Here is a 20967-nt window from a genome sequence, read left to right as displayed (position 1 = left end):
TGATTTAAGTTGGCTTGTGAGACTCAGGATCCAAATAAGGCCCACATGGTATATTTAGTTGTGATACATCTTTTTTCTATCATTATCTTTTCATATATCTTTTCTACACTTTTTACTATGAACATATTCATTTTATAATGATTGACATGTCTTTTAAGTCCTCTTTTATTCACAGGTACTCTTCCCCCCCGCCCCCCCGTCATTTAATTTTTTGAAGAAACTGGGTCATTCATCCTGTAGTATTTTCTATCTTCTGGATTTGGCTGATGCATCCGGTGGTCACTTAATATGTTCCTCCACCCCCTGTGTAAACTGGTAATTTTTTGAGATTTGCTCAATATTTGATTCCGTTGGCTCATTCTTTGTTCTTCTGGTTGCATCACATCAGGAGGCATATAAAGTCTGGTTGTCTTCTCTTTTATTAATATTAAGATCAGTCAGTGAGTTTGGTGTCTGTCTGATCCATTCATTTAATGCCCCTGATCAGTTTAGCAGCCACTGCTGATCATTTCCTAAGTCAATTAACTCATTAGGGACAGCAACATGGTGGTGTGCTAGCATTCCCCCTCTTCACTGAGGGGCTGGAATGTTTCTGTGAAGAATTTTTCTCAGTTACTTGATGACCCTGTGGTACTGTTTATTCAGGAAAGGGGGGGAAATGCTTGATTCTTTTTCCCTGTGTTCTCCAGTTTTCAGAATGGCTTTGTTCCTAGGTCATCTGATGGTGAACAAAGAGGTTTCTGTTTTAGCGTCATCATGAACTCAGGGATTTTTAACATATTTGATACATTTCCATACATTGCTGTTTTAAAAGTTTTGTTTTGATGCTTGAATTGCCCCAGCTTTGGCCAGTGGAAGTGTCTTCAGGCTGGCTCCGGAGTCCTTTGGTAGTGACCAACTGTCTTTAATGGTTTCCTTGCTATTTAGTTTAACAAGTCCTTCCTGATTCACTCTGCCCTTTATCTTGACCTGGATTTCTCTGATGGAGCTCCATGTCCTTTTAATGGAAATCGTATTTAGAGACCACAGTCTTGTTGCTAAAAATATTCATTTGCTAATGAGTTGGTTATTATTTTTAAGCCTTTTTAGTGGATACTTGGGAAATGTATTTTGTTTGTTTTGTTTTGTTAATAGAATATATACTGTGAGTCCACGGTAATAAGATGTCTTTGCCTTTTTCATTCTTAGAATGTTTAGCTCATTATTTTCTGCAGAGTCTGGCTACAAATTTGCTACACAGGTTTATCAGTCTCATTTTGCTTTTGACTTATAGTTATTGTTGAATTTTGATTTAATTTTGTTTTGTTAGAATATAAAACATTAACAGAATTTCAAAATTAAATCTGCAGAATTCTGTCCCCTCCATCCCATAATACAGAGGTAGTCCTTATTCCTATTTACAACTTGAGAGTATTCCCTTTTAAGGATACATAGCATGGTTTGTTCAGTCAGTCCCCTGTTGATAAACATTTGGTTGTATCCAGCATTTTGCAGTTATAAATAGGCAGCTATTTATTGACATCAGCTTCTTTGCTAACCCTTAACTTTGCCCTAGGAGGTGAACAGTATCCTCTCAGTTAACTCTGCAACTAAGTAACAGTGTATAGGATGTTTAAAGACAAGATCTTGAGTTTTGTTAACCAGTAGGCTCTTGTTTGGCCTCTGTGCCTGTGTGTGTGTGTGTGTGTGTGTGTGTGTGTGTGTGTGTAGCACATAGTCCGTAGCAGTGCAAAGAGATGGATAAGAAGTATCTGTATCCTGAGGCAGGAAGACTATCACTTGAAACAATTAATTATCAGTATAAGATCAAACACCAGTAAGTGTGGTAGAGTGTACTGAAGGTTTTGAATGTTTAAAGGTGGAAGAGTTAGTAAGATAGAGCTCTCAGGGCATAATTTTCAGAAGGCCTTGGAAGGACTCTATTAGCTGGGCTAGCATTTGGGTCATTCTTCTTGGTGTCGTCACTGCTTCATCCTGTTCACGAAGCATTTTAATCGTGGCTGCTCCCAAATCCCTTTATAAGTGGGATTACCTCTGTGATTGGGAGATGGTTTATTAGCTTCTCTTACACTCCAGCATGGGGAGTCACAAGATGCACTGTCAAATGAAAACCCTTAGAAATCTGCCCCCCGCCTGCCCCCAGAAGCCTGTGTGCAGTGCAGGAGGCAGCACAGTGCCATGGGCACAGCCTGGCAGTGTCCGGTGCTGCCAGGTTCGTTGTGATGCCCCGAGGTTCCCCTTGTGAGTGGTCAGGCCAAGCTCAAAGACTTCTGCCCACCCTTGCCTTTGGCTTCAGACTGGGCTTAGTCATGACTGAGACATTCGTGTTTTGTGGAATATTGTTCAGAGACAGGCTTTCTTCACCTCCTCCTTTCTTGCCGCTCCTCCTGCTCAGTTTCAGGCAGTACACCCAGCAGCCCAGCAGCCAGCGATTGCCCAGTTCCCTGTGGTGTCCCAAGGAAGCTCTCAACAGCAGCTGATACAGAACTTCTACCAGCAGCAGCAGCAGCAGCAGCTGGCCACGACCCTGCATCAGCAGCAGCTGCTGACTCAGCAGGCTGCCTTGCAGCCGAAGAGCGCTGTGGCAGCGGCACAGCAGCCCCAGGCACAGCCGGCCACAGCCCCGCAGCCACCCCCGGCCCAGGAGCCCGCGGTAAGAGCCAGCTGGGCTCAGCCGAAGAGCTCGCTTGCTGCAGCTGGGGAGTGGCCTCTGCATTTGGGCTGGGCCGCTTCCCCATTCTTATGGTTCAAATATTTGATTTTTTTTCTTGATATTTGCAAGGTCATGATGAAGTATTCTGTAGAAGGTAGAGGTTTTAGAAAAATGATTGGAGGCCACTAATGAACATTCTTATTAGTCATTCTAAAATTAGACTGGCAGAAAGAGCTGTTCTTGTCTCTGTCAGTGCCAATGTTGAGCAGTCAAGGACCCGGGTAGGATTAGAGCTAACCACTTTCCCTTCAAGGGCCGGTATGACCCTCAGGGCCTTTCCACTTTCTGGAGGTTCCTGTGGGCTCCCAGCTTTGCCCTGAGTCCAGAGAGTGTTTTATTTATTCTTTGTCTTGATTGACATTACTAGCCCCCTTTGGGGGCCTCCTTGCTGGGCCTGTTTACTGTGGCCTAACCCTCTGGGCCTCTAGGCATCTGAGTACTATTTGAGTGTCCTTGTCATGCTAGAAATGGGCATGTCCACTTCTAGATACTGACTCACTATAGCATCTGACCCTCATCTCCTCTCCTGTACAGCTTCAGCATTCTCAGGCACGTTGTGTTTGGCCTCTACTAAGTGCTCTTAATTCTGTACTCATGTATTTCTGAGTGATAGTGAGAAAACACTTTGGTGATAGAAAAAAGGCATTTTATGTATCCAGCTGGCAGAGTATCATAGCTACTGTCTTATTCCCAGGGAAGTCCAACTACTAGACAAATGAAAGAAAAGTAAGAAATCATCTTTCCGAGGATTGGATTTCTAATAGAGTTTTGTCACCCATCTCAAACCAGAAAACCTTCATGCCTTCAAAAGGAGGCAGTGCCATAAATAGATTGTCTTCTTTGAGCCTTAGCTAAGTGTGTATTCAGTGTCTTTACACCTTCATTTCTGAAACAACACAGTCTTCCTGCAGGTGTGTGGTAGACAGCTACTCTCTGTATTTTTAACAGAAACCAGGCCCTGACTGGAAAGAGATTACCCAAGACATACAGACTGATAGCAGAGCCAGGGAAGAACCAAAGAATCCTGATCTGCGTTCAAGGATAATAACAAAGATCCTCATCCAGGGGGATGAAATGATCAACAGCCATTGACTACACTTCTCATGAGGTTCCCCTTTGCTGTCCCTCTTTTGAGAATGAAATTATGAGCCTTCTCCATGTTCCTTGGCTGAACACTCACTTGAAGCACTTGGCTTGAGGGTAGTCGGTTGAGGGGACAGAGAAGGAACAGGAGCAGAACATTCTTCAGCCAGGAGCCAGAGAGCTTCCCAAATCTGACCCATCCCTTTCTCCAGTGACTTGGCAGGACTTCCCTAGAGAAGCAAGTGAGTGAATATAAAAGATACCCTCCAGCTACCTTAAAGCAATAATCTGCAAAGGGAAAATGGCAGCATGCCCTAGATGTTTTATTGCAGTCTTATTAGTAATAGCCAAAAGAATGAAAGTAACCTGATAATTCAAGAATGCAAGTGTGCAGCCATTAAAAATCATGGTTATAAAGTCTGTACAACAATATGAAAGCACTCATGAGATAATGTTGAAATTGTGGGAAAAGTATGTACTTGGAAAAAGACTTACATATAAGATACCAAGAAGATAAGAATGGTTGTATTAGAATACAGTACTGATTATGGAATGGAAGTCTTGGTAGTCTTCCCCCTTTTGTGTATATTCTTACATTCCTGGATCTGACTATACTCCTTTTATAATTATATATTTTTTCTTGAAAAAAATCTTTAGCAAGACCAACATCTCAGTCTACTTTCCTTTCCTTTCCACTGTGGTTCATGTGTTCCTCTTCTCACTTCCTAATCTTTGGAGGAGACATGATGGTGAAGAGAAAAGCCCTGAGTCCTAGTCAGGAGACATGGGTTCTGTCCCCAGTTGACACTGTGACCCTGAGCTAGGTCTCATTTCCTTTGAAGTGTGGGAGTTGGAATCAGTGCTCTCCAAGGTCCCTTTGATGCTCACATTCTTATATTTGAAATGGCAGTAAAACTTTCTGCCTTGGAGTGCTTTGGTAGCTCAGTCATTTGCTCCTCATGGGATCCAGCCCCACGTTGGGCTCCGTGTTGAGCGTTGAGCCTGCTTAGGGTTCGTTCTCTCCCTCCCTCCCTCCTTCCCTCTCTTTCTCTCTCTCTCTCTCTCTCTCCCCCCCTAACTCCCCCCCCCGCACTCTCCCTCTCCCTCTCCCCTTCTCTCCCTCTCTGTCTCTCTCTCCCTCCCCCACCCGCATTGCCCTTCTTCCCTGCTCATTTTCACACTCTGTCTAAAATACAAAACAAAACAAAAAGCTGTCTGCCTGACTGGGTTGGGAGGAGCAGCTGAATGGGTTGGCGGCGTCTTGTACTAATAGATTGCTGTGATAGGTAAGGTATCCTCACGGTAGACATCTGTTCTTCAGTGTGCTGCACACAGGGATAGTTAAGAGGAGGGACCAGTGTTCTCCAGGGAGTCTGGACTCCTCAAAATAAAGGGACTCAACAGTTAAGTATAACTTTCTCAAAGTCATGAATTATCTTAACCTCCAAAAAATCGGCTAATCCAGTTCTGTCTGTAAAGCCATTCTGGTCTCTGTGGGTACCGGCTTAGGGCCGGCTGGTGCATGCACATCCTGGACCCCTGAGGGAAGTTGTGGAGCCAGAGCTCTGTTCTTTACAGTGCATTCTGCTTCTCCCTCAGAGGTGCCTCAGCTGCTTTACCCTCCGACTTTCGTTTGACTGATGTTAGAGCCTTATATTCTTATCCATCCAGTTGGTGAGAGGTTGTGTACTCATATATGCACATAACCTGCCTCAGTAAAATTCAGACTCTGAATCAATATGAGGACAGAAAACCCCACGCTGGTCAGCATCCCAACCCAAGTAGCAGGACCTTCTGGTTTCCTTTCTCTCTCAGGGCCTACCTTTGAACACACAGAATGTGAGAACTGAGCTACAGCATGGAACGGGCATCTGAGATCAGGGACGAGAGGGAAGTGATGGTGAATACCTGGGGCCTTAAATAGTCTAAAAAACTCTGTCTCTGGATTGACAAAATTAAAGGGTTAGGTGGCCTTCTTCATACGATTCTTTGTTCCTCTTCTTGAAAATAGCACTTTGTAGATTGTGACTTAGGCTTAAAGTCTAACCAAGTGGCTGCAAAGATGTTCCTATTTACTTTTCTGTGGTTTACTTTTCTGCCTCCTGAAAATGGCCCAAATCTCAAGACTCTTTGTGTTATTAGATCAATGTCATCAAGCGCTTTTCAAATTTTTTATTTCTTACTGTATTCTCTACCCGGTTCTTCAGTGCCTTTTCCAAGCTGAAGGTTGGAACAAGTTAACCCCACTGCCCTAACGCTGTACATTTTCTCAGGGGAGGCACAGAAATAGAATCTTGTAGACCCATCTTATCAATGAAATAAAGAGCCTTAACAAAATGAACAAAAAAAGCACTACTGTTTGTGAATCACAGTGGAATCCTAAGTTATTCCTAACCAGTAGTTTGAGCTATGTCAGAGTCAAGGGTCTCTTGGCAGGAATTATTCAGCTCAAGTGTGTTTTAGCTGGAGATGTGCTGTCATTGGCTTCTGACCACGGTGGTAGGTTGCTTAAAGCATGCACGCTCTGTGGAGGCATTCTGAATGAGTGTCTGTATGACCTTGGGAGCCGAAAGTGGTCCTGTAGGATACATTCTCAATTTTTGGAGTTAGAAATGGCTTCTACAGTCTTATGCTCTGGACTATATTATGTATGATTAGTCTGGGTATCACTGCTGATGGAGGACTGAAATTTATATATAAGCATCAGATAAATAACATGTTGGTATCAGTCTCAGATTTAAAGTTCCGATTGTCAGAAAACTGGGTTTCTTTCTTTCTGGTTGTTATTGGTAAATTCAGCCTTTTGAATCCCATCCGTGGTAGCTCTCATGTGGCATTTTTTTTATTATGCTTGTCTGTTTTTCTTTTTTCATCTCCCCACCTTTTTTTTTTTTTTTTTGGGAACGCTTGTCATTTTTCTTCTTAGCAGATTCAAGCCCCAGTAAGACAACAGCCAAAGGTTCAAACAACCCCACCTCCTGCCGTCCAAGGACAGAAACTCGGATCTCTCACTCCTCCGTCATCCCCCAAGACCCAACGTGCTGGGCACAGGCGGATTCTCAGTGACGTAACCCATAGTGCGGTCTTCGGGGTCCCTGCCAGCAAATCAACCCAGCTGCTCCAGGCAGCTGCAGCCGAGGCCAGCCTCAATAAGTCCAAGTATGCGGTGCTTCCTCTTTATCCTTCCTACTGCTGTGGGCCAGGGCTGTGTAATTCTCTGTATCTGCGTGCAGATGTGTGTTGATGTACATGTAAGGGTAGGGGTCCGAGTTTGTTAAGAAACTGAATTTGCCTATACTACGGAGACAACACTGGCCTTAAGAAATAAGTTCACACGTGCTTTACTGTCTCTATTCTCTCACCCATTCCATGTTCCCAGCATATTTTCTAAACTCGTAGTCTGACCAAATCTCTCCATGCTGAAAATCCCTCACTTCACTCCCCTTTGCCTGTGGGATAATATCTGAACTCATTGGTTAACAGACCAAAGGCTGTTGTATCACACTGGTGGACTTGTCATTCTTCATCATTGCGCGTGCCTTGTTCATCCTGTGCCCTCTCCCCAGGCTGCCACTGCCCTCCCTGTCCACCTAGGAAATGAATATTTATTCATCAAGGTCCGTGTCAGAGGTTTGACCCCTTGGTGTCAATATAAGTTTGTCTGAACCTTTTTTGAGCATGTGTCCCATTGTATTATCATTATTTATTTATATATCCAACTGATCTAGCCTGCCGATTCCTCTAAGACAAGGACCATGTCTTAACCTTCATAAATCTGGTGGCTGGCTTTGTGTCTGAAATAAAGTAGATAACAATGAGTGCTTGCTAGGTAAATGCAATTTCAGATCCTCAGCTTTCTTGGAATCATTTAATGTTAAAAATCTTTAAGTCACTAATTAATGCAAAGTCTCAAGGGAGACTTTAGATGAAAATTAGGTAATGATACCACAAGATAGTGATAACTATCTTTATTTCTCTCAAACTGTGATCGTGACCACTCACAGGGGCCCCTCATTCTATGCAGGCTAGATCTTGACAGATGGGATGCAGCCTGAAAAGACACCAGTCCTGTCCCTTCTGGGGTCAGTTATTGTGGATGTTGTGGTGGGGGCCACCGAAGGCACATGCCTAAGAGCAGGTTGCTTTGGGATTTTGGATTGAAAGGACTTGCAGATGAGACCAAAGATCGAAGCCAGAGATGAAAGAAGTAGTGGGAGATAAATGGTCAGGAAGGAAAGAGAGCCATTTATTTCACACAGTGAAATAAGGATCTGTGGAAACTGTGCGATTGCTGGGGAAAGCACTTGATAATAATGGTTTGACTTAGAAAACAATCTGTTCTCAAAACAGAGATTGACCCTTTTTCAACTTTTTCATCTCGTGGGGGTGGGAACCTACCTAGGTCTGCAACCACCACTCCATCAGGCTCTCCTCGGACCTCCCAGCAAAATGTTTATAATGCTTCCGAAGGTTCTACGTGGAATCCCTTCGATGATGACAATTTCTCCAAACTCACAGCTGAAGAACTGCTGAACAAGGACTTTGCCAAGCTGGGGGAAGGTGAGCAATTGGTGTCTTTCTGTGATTCTTAAACCCTAACTCCAGAGAGGCATGTCTTTCTTTCCCTCAAAGGCTTGATTTCAAAGTATGAGTGCAGATTGGTGTGTTTACCAGAGGACTGGCATCTCTCTATCCTCAGGAACTCCTGGCCTGTTGCAGGCAGTGCAGGCAGGGACTCTTTTAGGAAAGATTTGGTAGCATAGATCAGGATGGTAGTGTCAGGCATGGTAACTATGCAGACGAGTGTGATGGTTTTCTTGTCCTGAGTGTGTTTCTTGTCGCAGAAACTTGTTACTGTTTACCCAGGAAGAGTGCTCCCTTATACGAACATTGTCTCTTTGACTATGATCAGAATTCTCACTCTGAAAAGGCAATCAAATAAATAGAAGGTACAATTTCTACCCTCAAAAATCCACAGTCTATTTTGGAAGGCAGGACACACACACAGGCACACACACGCCCTTTGGAAAACAGCAGCACGTGGGGAAAATTCTTTGAGAAGAGTACCTTAGCATCAGACGAGAGCACAGGGTAGAGGAATGACCAGAGCCAAGTGAGTGATAGAATTTTGACCAGACATTTTAGCTTTAACTATTAATTTATAGATACCTTTTAAAAATTTGTATTATTTATTGTCCTTTTATTTTTTTCTAATTTATTTGTTTATTTTTGAGTTGAGAGAGAGCATGCACATGAATGTACACACAAGCAGGAGATGGGCAGAGAGAGGGGGATCTGAGGTGGGCTCTACGCTGACAGAAAAGAGCCTGATGTGGGGCTTGAACTCATGAACCTTGAGATCATGGCCTGTGCTGAAGAAGGATGCTTAACTGACTGAGCCACCCAGGTGCCCCTTCTTGTTCTTTTAAACCAAAGACAGAGTATAGGATTTAACTCTTAACAGACAACTTACTAACTCATTGTCAAATTATTTCATTGTTATGTATGCCAGTTGTTGTTCTAGAATAACAGAAATACCATTGTGGGCTATTGAAAACTCTAGTATTTTTGCACTTGATTAAGAGACTCTCGAGTTTAGGGCTGCCTGGGTGGCTCAGTAGGTTAACCATATGATGACTTTGGCTCAGATCATGATATCGTGATTCCTGGGTTCAAGCCTGGTGTTGGGCTCTGTGCTGACAGCTCAGATCCTAGAACCTTCAGATTCTGTGTTTCCCTCTCTCTCTGCCCCTCCCCCACTCATGTTTGCTCGCTCGCTCTCTCTCTCAAAAATAAATAAATGTTAGAAAAAGAGAGACTCCTAAGTTTTAAAATTCTTGTGTCTATTTTTAATAATTTCCTGTCTCTATTCTGCCACATCAAATTGCTACCATTGTGCCTGTCCCTTGTCATGTCTAAGTCCCACCATTTCCCCTGCACCCCCTTCTCATGTACACTCCTGAACTGTTTCCAATGCAGAAAACAGATTGGCAAACTCATTAGAATTACATACAAACAAATGGATTCTGAGTAAGGACTAGAGGCATCCTGCTCTGAGTAATGTACTTGAGCTTTTGGGCTTTCGCACCAGCCGTCTGTTTTGTTGCTTTTTACTTATTAATTTGAAAAAAAAATTTTAATCGTGATAAATATACATGACACAAACATTAGCTTCTTAACCACCGTTAAGGGTACATTTCAGTAGTGTTAGTTACATACACACTGTCGTGCGCCCAATCTCCAACACTCTTTTTGGCCTTGCAAAACCGATGTGCTGTCTTCGATTCTTTAAACTTCCTTCCTTTTCTCACTGTTGTCTCAGTTATTGCAGTGACTAGACAGAGACCTTTGAATAGCAGAGGTGTTGCCATAATGCAGTGACAGGAAGACTAGAAGTCAGTTGAGATGATGCCCTCATCTCCCGCATGTGTGTGCACATCACGGGCTCTGCTGGAATGAACTGAGTGGTATTTTCTCCCTCTAGGCAAACATCCGGAGAAGCTTGGAGGCTCAGCTGAGAGTTTGATCCCAGGCTTTCAACCAACTCAAGGTGATGCCTTTGCCACTCCTGCATTTTCTACTGGAACCGGTTAGTATAGCAAACGCCTGAAACATAGGGCTCACTGTTGTTACCTCTACAGATAACTCTGGCACACCAGTGAGCCCCAATTCTTGGTGTTCACTTCTATTTCCTTTTATTCAGAAGGTTTCCAATATAAACAAGAAATATCTGGAATCACTTTGAAATATCTGGAAAAAGAAATATCTGGAATCACTTTGAATTAAAATGACAGGATGTATCAGGAATATATAGGATTTGTTCTCTCTGGCTCACATTCATACTTTAGGCAAACATTTCTAAATTTAAGAACATCACTCTGTTAATCTCTTGTAATTGTTTAGGTTCTGTGGAATGACTTGAAGAATTCTAAGACTTAGATGTTCTTTCCTATATCCAAGACTCTACTGAGCTGTGTGTGTGTGTGTGTGTGTACATGTTTACGGGGAGAGGGAGATACCTTTTTTAAAAAATTAGACCTTTTTTTTAATATTAAAGATGCAAGAGGAAAAAATATTTACACATAGTTTACAAATTACACATAGTTTATACTATATTAGTTTACATATACTTTACACATAGTAAACTGTACTTCAGTTAACATTTCTTAAAAATCGATACATATTTATCATATAAAAGTAATATTTATAAAAAGCATAGGGAAGAAAGTTAAAATGCCCATAATCTCACCACTAAGAAACAGCACAGGAATTCCATTTTGGTGCCTGTTAGTGGCATTTGACCTTTTTAGGGTCATGGATATCTTTATGAATCTAATGAAAGTTTTAGATCTTCTCCCTCACAAAAATACATGATCACAATTGCGTACACAATTGTCAGTTTCAGCTTAAGACTCTAATGTACATCTTTATAAGTCCTATTTTAAAACCAAATTTTCTCACTAAATCTGGCACATTTCCCACATCATTAAAGAAGCTCCTAAAAGATAAATTTTTAAAAGATCTGCGTTAAATTGCTTCATATGCATTTGTCCTAATGCATCTAACCAAGTAACCTCTTTTTTAAACATTAATTTGCTTTCAGTGTCTTAGTATTATAATTTCCTCAGCAGTGGGTGTGAGGTTTTGAGTGTGTGTGTGTGTGTGTGTGTGTGTGTATGTATATATATATTCTTTGTACATATGGAATTTGATATACTTCTGAAATTGATTATTTTAATTGTATTGATTAGTTTCTGACTTTAACCTTATATATTCTTTTCTTTATTTCTGCTTTCTTTAGGTGTGTTAGTAGTTTTTCTAACCTCGTATATGCATTTCTTATTAGAACTTTGACTTTCATTACATAATATCCTTTACAGTTTCTTTAAGATAACTTGGAGATTACTTATTAAATCAGAAGATATGCATCTTTTAAGGCTTTGGTACCTGCTTCTAAATTGGCCTCTGAGAATGCTATACAAGTTTTATTTTGGTCAACAGTGAATGAGAATAATTTTCCCACCATTTCCTCACCTAGCCCGGTTCAGAGGCTGTAAACAGAGGGCAGGGTCTACTGGCCACTTTTATTTCTCCTGGGATATGTATTGTTTATGTCCTTTGCCTTTTTTTTTTCTTTTGGTTCTGTGTTCGTTTTATTCTTACTAATTTGTAAGAGTTCTTCGTGTGTCCTGTGTTGTAAACATTTTCCCCCGGCCTGTCATTTGTCCTACACAAGTATCATTTCACCTGACCCTCTTAACAGCCCTATTATCTCTTCAGACCTTCCACACCATCTCCACAGTAGTCACAGTTGAGGTAACTGAGCACAGTCTAGTCTCTTTTCCAGGGTCACAGCTAGGATGTGGCAGAGCTGGGGCGCCATCCCTTTGGCTCCAGAGCCTCCTATCTCAAGTTCCTGCCACAGAATGAGGCAGATTTAGTAACATCTTTCTTGAAAATCAACTGCAGGTTTAAATTCTTTTAAATAAAATAGAATAGTGCATTTAAACCTTTTATAATACTTGTATGTATCAATTTTAATTGTATGTATTTGTGTCTCTCTTTTTTTTGGTAACTTTAGCTAGAGATTTTGCTGTTTTACTATCTTTCAGAGACAGCTTTTAGATTGATAAAATCTACCATTTTTCTGTCTTTTAATTCTTTAACTTTTATTTTTTTGATTATAGATTCCTGTTTTCTTAGAGTTGCTTTGCCAGTACTAAAAGGAACACCTAGTAAAAAATTTTTAAATGTAATAAAAGTGTTTAGAGTTTTTCTCCCACTATAGCAGTGATTTCCAACCAGCATGAAAGTGGGGAGAGAGGCTAATTATAATCTGCAGGAAGCCTTCTCCACAGATGTTTCAATATTCTCTTTTCTCCTCTCTTGAACTGCCTGCCCCACCCTGACCTTTGAAGATTAAACTTTATTGAGAGTGCTTTCTAATAGGTGCGTGTTTCCCTCGTCAGGAAAAAAACTGGAGTTTTAACCATATCCTGTAAGTCTTCAGATGATGTTCTCATGTTATTATTTTGGAATACACGTTGGACTTACTTGGGGGATGTGGTTTTTAATATTAAATATTTAAAATTCTTTTTGTTATTTTTCATTTTTAAGTTTGTTCTCTTGCCTGTGTAATTTTTAAATGCATTGATATTTTGATCTGGTTCAAAGTGCTTCAGGTTTGATATGCCACATAGTTGACTAAATGTACCAAATGTATAAAGCATTGACTGTTGCCCTTGGGACAGAGCATGGCAATAATGTCCAGCTATGGTACTATATGGTCTCTGTGGAAAGAGGGTCATGGGAGAAAGAAGCTCTAGGAAAGTCTTCTTTGCTGTTGAATCCTAGCATTTAGTGTAGTGTTTGGTTCTGTACAGATTGTTGAATGAATATAAAACTACTTTTTGCCAAAGGATAGGAGCTTGGATTTACCAATGTTAATGATAGAGGCCCCTGCAACTTTCCTATCTGCTCCCAGTGTCAGTGCCTATGATTCCTACTTACCACGTTTTTTTGTTTGCTTTGCTGTTTCTTTGTCTGTATGAACTGTTTTTAAAACAGTGTCTATTTTTGTTGTAGCATCTTCTTCCCCTTTATGCTTACTTTGTAGGCTATAAATGGCCATAATTTTTTAAGGGACTTCAAGGCCCCACCTTAAACACAGTAGAGTGCTGACAGTAGTAGCTGCGAACATATGCTGAGCACTTGCTGAATGCTAATAAGCCGGCTGGTTAAGTGGTTTTTTGCGCATTAGCTCAGGTGGTTCTTAAAACAGCCCATGGGAAGTCAAGTGACGGGCTCAAGATCACACAACCGGAGACTGACAGGGTGGGGATTTGAACCTGAACAGCCCAGTCCAGCAGCTGTAGTTATAACCACATTGCAAGACTCTTTGTGAATCAGTGACACTAAGCCTTTACAAACATTATAAAATGTCTTCGTATTTTTTTTCATCTTATCCAGTCTTTTTAAATGAACATTTGGTATTTTTCCTTCTTTCTTGTTTGTGATATAAACTTTTTGTGTTTGTGACACTTTTATTCTTTACATAAGAAACAAAATGATATCTAAACCCCAGAAATCAGCATGTCCTCATTTGTATGGAATATAGGGTTGCAGCATTTTCTACGAGTTTCTTACCGAGCTCAGACTGTTCACTGATTTTAAACCATCTGATCAACCAAGGAAGGAAATAAGCAGGAAATTTCATAATAAGTCAGGGAGGATGGCAGAAGGGTTATTTTAAACATTTTTATGTTAAGAGCTACAGAAATGTTGATGAACTGTGTCCATATGTTGCAACGGACATCTGGAACTTGACATTGTGCCTCTTTATTTAAAATATTTTTCTGTTAAGTTATATACATTCATTTGTGTAATTTTGGAAAAATGACTAAAAGCCCAAAGAAGCAAGATGAAAGAACTCACAATCCCTCTCCAAGAGGAGAACATTACTGATATTTTACAATATTTATGTCCATAATTTTATTTCTGCATATATACTTTTTTCAAAAATGAATATGTCCAATTGTATCATTTGTTCTTTTTCTTTTAACATATTTCATTGTGTCTAATTTTAGAAACTTCTTCTAGAGATTTTAAGAGCAGTGATTTTATCCCCGTCTTCCTCCATCTACCTTTCAAGAAACTTATAAACCCACTATCATAATCTCAAAGTGACAAAATTATAGAGGTTGAGAACAGACTAGTGAATTCCAAGAGGTGGGGACTGGAATGAGTGTGTGACTGTAAAGGAGAACAAGAAGGTCCTTTTATATGATGGAACAGTTCTATATCATTGTGGTGGTGCTTATGTTAATCTATACCTAGGATCTTATTGCAAAGAACCACACACACAGAGACACAAAAGCATATGTGAAAACTGACTAAAATTAGTTAACAGTATTGTAACAATGTCAGTGATATCATCCTACCGTTGTAAAAAAAAATCTCACCATGGAAGGAAACTGGTTGAAAAGGTTCCCAGGACTCTCTGTACAGCAATTTCCTATGATTTCATAATTATTTGAAAATAAAGTGTTTGAAAGATCCACTCTGTAGAAGGCAAATGAGATTTTAATTACTGAGCAAACTGAATATTAAAATGCAGTGTAAAGAATGGTAAAGTAGAAGCCAGCAAACTTGTGTTCTGATCCTAGGTTTGCTGGTAGACCTCTGGCTAGTCTCTTAACTTCTGGGCTTTATTTTCTTTTCTGTAAAATGAGAAAATTGTGCTAGAAAATCCTAAGATCCCTTCAAGACCTGATATCCCATAGGGTGTATAGATTTCTGTAAATCTGTGAGCTTGCCAAATACACAATGAATGTCAATAAATGTTAGATGTAGTCCAGAGGTTAGTGCTTGCAACAGGCAGGAAGTCTATTTCTGTTCGTTTCTGTCTGCCTGCCTAGCATGCCTAGACATTTGGTGATACCGTGACCTCAAGAGGGTAAAGGGCACGTCAGAAACACGTATACATATGTGCTAGATTACAGAACAGGCAGTGCTTGTTTATATGCCAAATGTGTGATATGGACAAAGGTGCTATAGGAATTCTGGAAGAGACCACCATAGATGTCCACGCATAGAGGAAGTAGAATTTCAGGGGTAGGCATATGGTGCCAGTTTTATCATAATTCATTACATCTTTGAGTATGTTGCAAGGACCAGATTGTATATCTCATACATATTTTGCCTTTCCCCTGAATTATATCCACTCATCTGTCTTTATTCTGCCTCTGAGTTTAGATTTACTCTGCAATTAGAGCTGTTGGGTTAATAGATGCTAAGTTCATCTAGATTTACTTGATGTTTTCTGCTTTTCTCTTTTTTCTCCCCTTGACCCTTTCTTCCCCTCCAACCCTCTCCAGCTGAAAAAAGGAAGGGTGGGCAGACTGTGGACTCTAGCCTCCCACTTCTAAGTGTATCTGATCCTTTTATCCCTCTTCAAGTACCTGATGCACCAGGTAGGTACACAGAGCTGCTCTGAGCTTAAGCAAGTTGATTCGTGATTCTTGTGTTCCAGGGTTTCTTGAGAGTTACTTGAATACTTCATGAAAAGGATGTGAATTCCAAGCCCTGTTAATAGTTCTGTTGTATATTTTTGGTAATGGGAGGGCCTGTGTATTGGAAAGAACATAAGTCCAATATGATTATAACAGCATGTCAAGGGGGACCTGTAAGCATGTGATAGAAGGAACAAAATGCTAATAGTGGTTATATGATGATTTCTTCTCCAGTACTGGTTTACCTATAATGGGCTTATATTTTCTAAATAAAAATACATATTAAAAGTTAAGGGGAATGTGAGTCAGGAGACCCAGTTTCCCTTCCTAACACTTCAACTATCTGAAAACATTCTGGGCTTGACTCTTCATCAGTGAAGTAATTTGGACTGTATGAGTTCAAGTATCCCTTTAGGCCCACCATATCTGACTTTTAAGTGAGCAGTCTAAAAAAGGAAGAAATTGTTAATGTGTTCTGATTGAAATAGCTTTTGAAACAGTAATTGGATACTTGCCACTTGGGGTTCATGAATGCTGGTGAATTCTCTCTCGACTCTCCTCCCCATCCTTTAAGGGGTGGGGGCAGGGAGCATGATGTGAGACACAGAAGCCACCCTTTCTCTTCCTTTTCACTCTTTTTGAAAAAGCAGATAGATCCAACTCTTTAGAAGCATCTAGCAGTCATTTTGTTTCTGATAGTTTTCCTTTCTTCCCATTCTTCCCTCCACCTATTCTCTTGGTTTTAAACTAATAGGATCTGCTTGGTTCTTCTCTCCCAGAATGTAAAGGTATTTGATTGACTCAAGGTTGGCAGTGATTGTGATGTTTGTGTCATCTACACACTAAGACTGCAGCAAGGGTACCATGACAGTTTTTATTTCCTAGGCAATTTGTCGACCCTCCTTAGGAGAAGCAAAAACTTGCCTTAATCAGGTAGTATTGTGTAACTTCATAGCTTGCTGGGCCTGGATGTAGGTCAAAAATACATAAGGTCTCCAAGAAATGATTCAGTGTAGGATAGTTGAAGGAAAGGGAAGAAAAATCAAGTAGAGGCCCTTTTCTCTGTTGTACCATTCAGGCATGCTGGGCAGTACCTAGACAAGCCAGTTTCAAGCGGAAAGGTGTGGGCTGCAAACTCAGCCAGGGGCCCACTGGCCTCTTTTTCCTCCCTGTTGTGGCAATCACGGGATCAGACCAGGAAATGGTTACTGAGGCATTCTCCCTTTGACACCCCTCAGGTTCTTGCCTTGTTCTGTCCCACATAGCCTATGGGCTACAGAAGCTGGAAGGGAGACCTCTTGGCACAGGCCAGAAGATGCGGGCCCAAAGGTGGGGAGCTGTCCTCTACAGCTGTCACAGGTGCCCTCTGGGTCAGGAGTGAGGAGCCAGGCACATACGTGAGGTGGCTCAGGATATCTACTCCCACTTGTGGAGATGCGTTGTGAAGATAAGCCTGGGAGGCGCACCATAGGTCACCTGCGGCCATCCTGCCTTCCATGGTGTCATCTTTCCTGTCTCCTGATCCTCCATATCTCTTATTCTGGTGGATTCCTGCTAAAGTGTACTGGCATACACTTTGATTCCAATTAAGCCATGACTCCTCTTGGATTTTAATGAGAGATCTACTAAAATGGGATATTCTAACAGAGAATTTCAGGGATATCATATGATCTGTCAGGCCAGACTCGTCTGAAAACATAAATTATATGTGTCACTCCTTTGTGCTCCTATGAATTTCCGTATCACTGAGAGTAAAATCCAGACTTTTTACCAAGACCTAAAAGGCCCTAACTAATCTGGTTAGTTCTCTGGCTACCACTCTAACCTGAGCTCATAATATTCTTTTCTTCAGTCTTTTCTCCATATCTGTTCCTTCTTGTTATCTGACATTTGGGTCTTAGCTTAAATACTGTCTTCTCAGGCCTGTCGTGACCCCACAGCACTCTCAGTCACACTTCCTGGCTTGTTTCTTCATAGCACTTTCGTGACATTGTTTGTTTTCATGGGCCATTATCTGTCTTTCCCCACCAGGACGTCAGTGTCCTGAGGGAGGGACCTTGCTGTCCGATCCAGCACACGGCTTTGCCAGTGCTAAGAAACTGACAGGTAGATTGGCACTCAATGAATATTTGCAGATTGGATGAATGAACAAAGTAAAACCTGAGGCTGAAAGGCTTATGGCAGTTCTCCATGTCTGTCCCCGACTCCCAACACTAGACTGCTGCCTTCATAGCCTTTCACCTGTGCCTCGGCCAACCCCCAGCCAGGCCTCACCCACTTTTGGAGGGTGAATAAGTGAAGGCATAGCCCGCAGTGTCAGGAAGCTACCAAACCCTGGGAGTGAAAGCAATAGCTAGGTTTAGCAGATTCTTCACCTCCAGCCCATTGCGGAGCCCTCCAGAATCTGGGCTGACCGTGGTATCTTCCTGCTGTCTGACTAATGTGTGTGCTGTAATGTTCTGCCTGTAGCACCATTCAATTCTGTAGCCTTTTTATCCAAGGATATAAATAGGACATGGATGGGGTTGCCCTACATCTTTCCTTAGCATCTTGAAATGTCTGAGGCAAGGCCTGAGGGCTTAGGGTCTCTGGAACCTCAACAAACTGCAAGTTGGTCTCCCCTCCTCCTGTCCCCCTAAAGCTCCCAGTTTGCCACTACCTCCAGACCACCACAGGCACCAGTCACACTTTCTGATCTGTTTGTTTATTTTGCGTATATACTGACCTCCACACTCCACCTTCCTGATGATAAGAGTCATGAAATCTTAGTCCCCTGACAACTATATGCCTTTTAATGACTTAACATTTAATTTTATGCTTTTAAAGTGCCCTCCCATGTAATTTCCTTTGATTCTACAAAGAATACTTATTGGTAGGTATGTCAAGTAATATTTCATGTTCCAGGGGAGGAGGTGGGGCCCTTGTGCTGTTGGGACCGTGCCACTGCACACACTCCTTTAAATGGCCCCTGGGCCCCAACCAGTGAAACCTTCCTGTCGGGGGTCAATAAAGCCTTTGACTGGAGAGCTAAATATAAGGTGTAGGGAAATACAAAAATGGGCTTGAACTTTTAAGACCTGGGTACTACTGGCATAGTAGCTTGGTGATCTTGATCAAATCACTTAAACTCTGTGTTCTTCTCCTAAAAATTGGTGCTATTAAAACCTACCTCATGGAGTGGCTTGTGAGGTCCAGATGAAAGCATGTATCTGAAATTGCTCTGTAAACTTTAAATTAGTAGAAGGATAGGAAATGTTGTAGACTTTGGTGCTGAGCCCTTATTCCCTATGGGGCAATCCTAGTTATGAAAAGTCTTAGACAATAATGTTTTTCTCTTACAGAAATTAAACTTGCTTTATAACCTTTGACCTTTGCACAACTGAGAGCCATTGAAAAAGACTTCCTTGATATAATGATTATTAAACTGTGGATAAAGGGGCACTGAGTAATTGAATTTGTTTGGGTTATTTTTTTTAAGGAGCATTTCTATTTTCCAAAGCATCATAAAACAAATTTTCTTAGAAAATCTGGCATTTAAAAAAATCACAGACATGAGCATTTGTGTGCTCACGGAGCTACCAGATGAGGGCTAGCTCTGGTGAGTCTCAGCATTCCATTGATACTCATATGCTGTGTGTTTATTTTGCCTTCTACTTATGTTAGATAAGCTATAGGTGGTACCAAATTTAAAATACAGTAGAAGAGAATGGGGAATTTTCTCTGAAAATTGGCAGAAGGATTTAATCTTTTGTGTTTTTAAACTGCTAAAATACATATAACCCAAAATTTACCATTTTAAAGTGGACAGTTCAGCGGCATTAAGTACCTTCACATTGTTTTGCCACTATCACCATCCATCCACAGAACTTTTTTAATCTCACAAAACGGAAACTCTCTACCTGTGCCTCCCCTTCCTCCCTCCCTGCAGCCCCTAGCAACCACCATCCTACTCTCTCCCTCTGTGAACTTGACTACTCTAGATACCTCATATAGCTGGAATCATACAGTATTTGTCTTTTTGTGACTGGCTTATTTCACTCAAGGTTCATCCATGTTGAAGAATATGTCAGAATTTCCTTCCTTTTGAAGGCTGAATAATGTTCTGTCGTATATGTATACCACATTCTGTTTATCCACTCCTCTGTTGCTGGCCACTTGGGTTGCTTCCATCTGTTAGATGCTGTGAACAGTGCTTCCATGAGCGTGGGTATGCGAATATCTCTTCATGGCCCAAGATTCTTTTGTGTATATATCCGTATATGGAATTTCCAGGTCCTGTGGTAATTCTGTTTTTTACTTTTGAGGAACCACCATATTATTTCCCATAATGACTACATCTTTTTACATCCCCACTGGCAGAGCACGAGTTTGAGGAAAAGATTTTCATAGCAAGTCTTTAATGCTGACTTCTCAACATCAGGGTTTCACAAGACTAAGCAGGCAGGGATTAGTTGCCCCATAAGTGCCACTTCCTGGAAGCAACAGCTTTTTAAAAATGTGCCTCCTGGTGTATGGTACTTTGTCATCTCTTAAAAAGTAGACAGGAGAAGCTGTGTTTTCTTAGTGGTTTGTTGTCAAGAAGAGTATTCCTCTCAGAGCTATTTGCCTGGCATGTTCCTCACTTCCAACTGCTATTTTGTAATATTAAAAAGTCCAAGGTTGATCACCTATGTGTCTTTGCTCTGGAAAGTTTCTCTTTCTGTAGATTCAGTTCCCTAAAATGAACCTGGAATGGGACATGGTGGCTGACTTTTGCTTCCAACTTGCAGATGTTACAGACAGTTTAGTGTCTAGTGTCTCAATGATAGGAACTATTTAGAGAGACTGGATTTTAAAAACAGCATCTCTCATCACAAGACTTCAGACAAGATATAAATTTCCAAAGCCACAAAGCTGTAGCAGCCAAATCATCTTTTCTGATGGGGGCCTGGCATCGAGCTCTTCCATGTTCGTTAGACCAGCCTGCTTTACTCTTCATGGTCATATTCCTCATTAGGGCTGGAACGGCACTTGAGCAAACCCTAAACCTTTTTAGCCTCTAAATAGATACTTATTCTCTCTTCTGATATTTGGAGTCTTTCTCTCTTAGAAAGCTCACAACTTTCACTATATTCCAGTCTCACATCAGGAAGCAGTTTTGATTATCTAACCTTAGATGCG

The 20967-nt window shown here is 41.2% G+C and overlaps 1 protein-coding gene across 17 annotated transcripts in view; it reads left to right on the top strand.

Annotated features, from left to right (window-relative positions):
• Positions 1–20967, top strand: part of AAK1 (AP2 associated kinase 1) — a 164417-nt gene that overhangs the window by 119729 nt on the left and 23721 nt on the right. For 7 of the 17 annotated variants that reach the window (XM_029937526.1, XM_029937521.1, XM_029937516.1 and 4 more), the window contains 5 exons: positions 2396–2653; positions 6723–6955; positions 8181–8356; positions 10281–10385; positions 15673–15768. In XM_029937526.1, the coding sequence (XP_029793386.1) occupies positions 2396–2653; positions 6723–6955; positions 8181–8356; positions 10281–10385; positions 15673–15768 (868 nt within the window). The remainder of the gene's footprint in view (positions 1–2395; positions 2654–6722; positions 6956–8180; positions 8357–10280; positions 10386–15672; positions 15769–20967) is intronic. The other 10 variants (XM_029937520.1, XM_029937527.1, XM_029937533.1 and 7 more) reach the window with 6 other exon arrangements.

Source organism: Suricata suricatta, chromosome 4 (assembly GCF_006229205.1).
Source record: "Suricata suricatta isolate VVHF042 chromosome 4, meerkat_22Aug2017_6uvM2_HiC, whole genome shotgun sequence".
Taxonomy (NCBI): Eukaryota; Metazoa; Chordata; class Mammalia; order Carnivora; family Herpestidae; genus Suricata; species Suricata suricatta.
The sequence above is the reverse complement of the archived record's forward strand: the minus strand, read 5'-3'. Positions and strand labels throughout refer to the sequence as shown.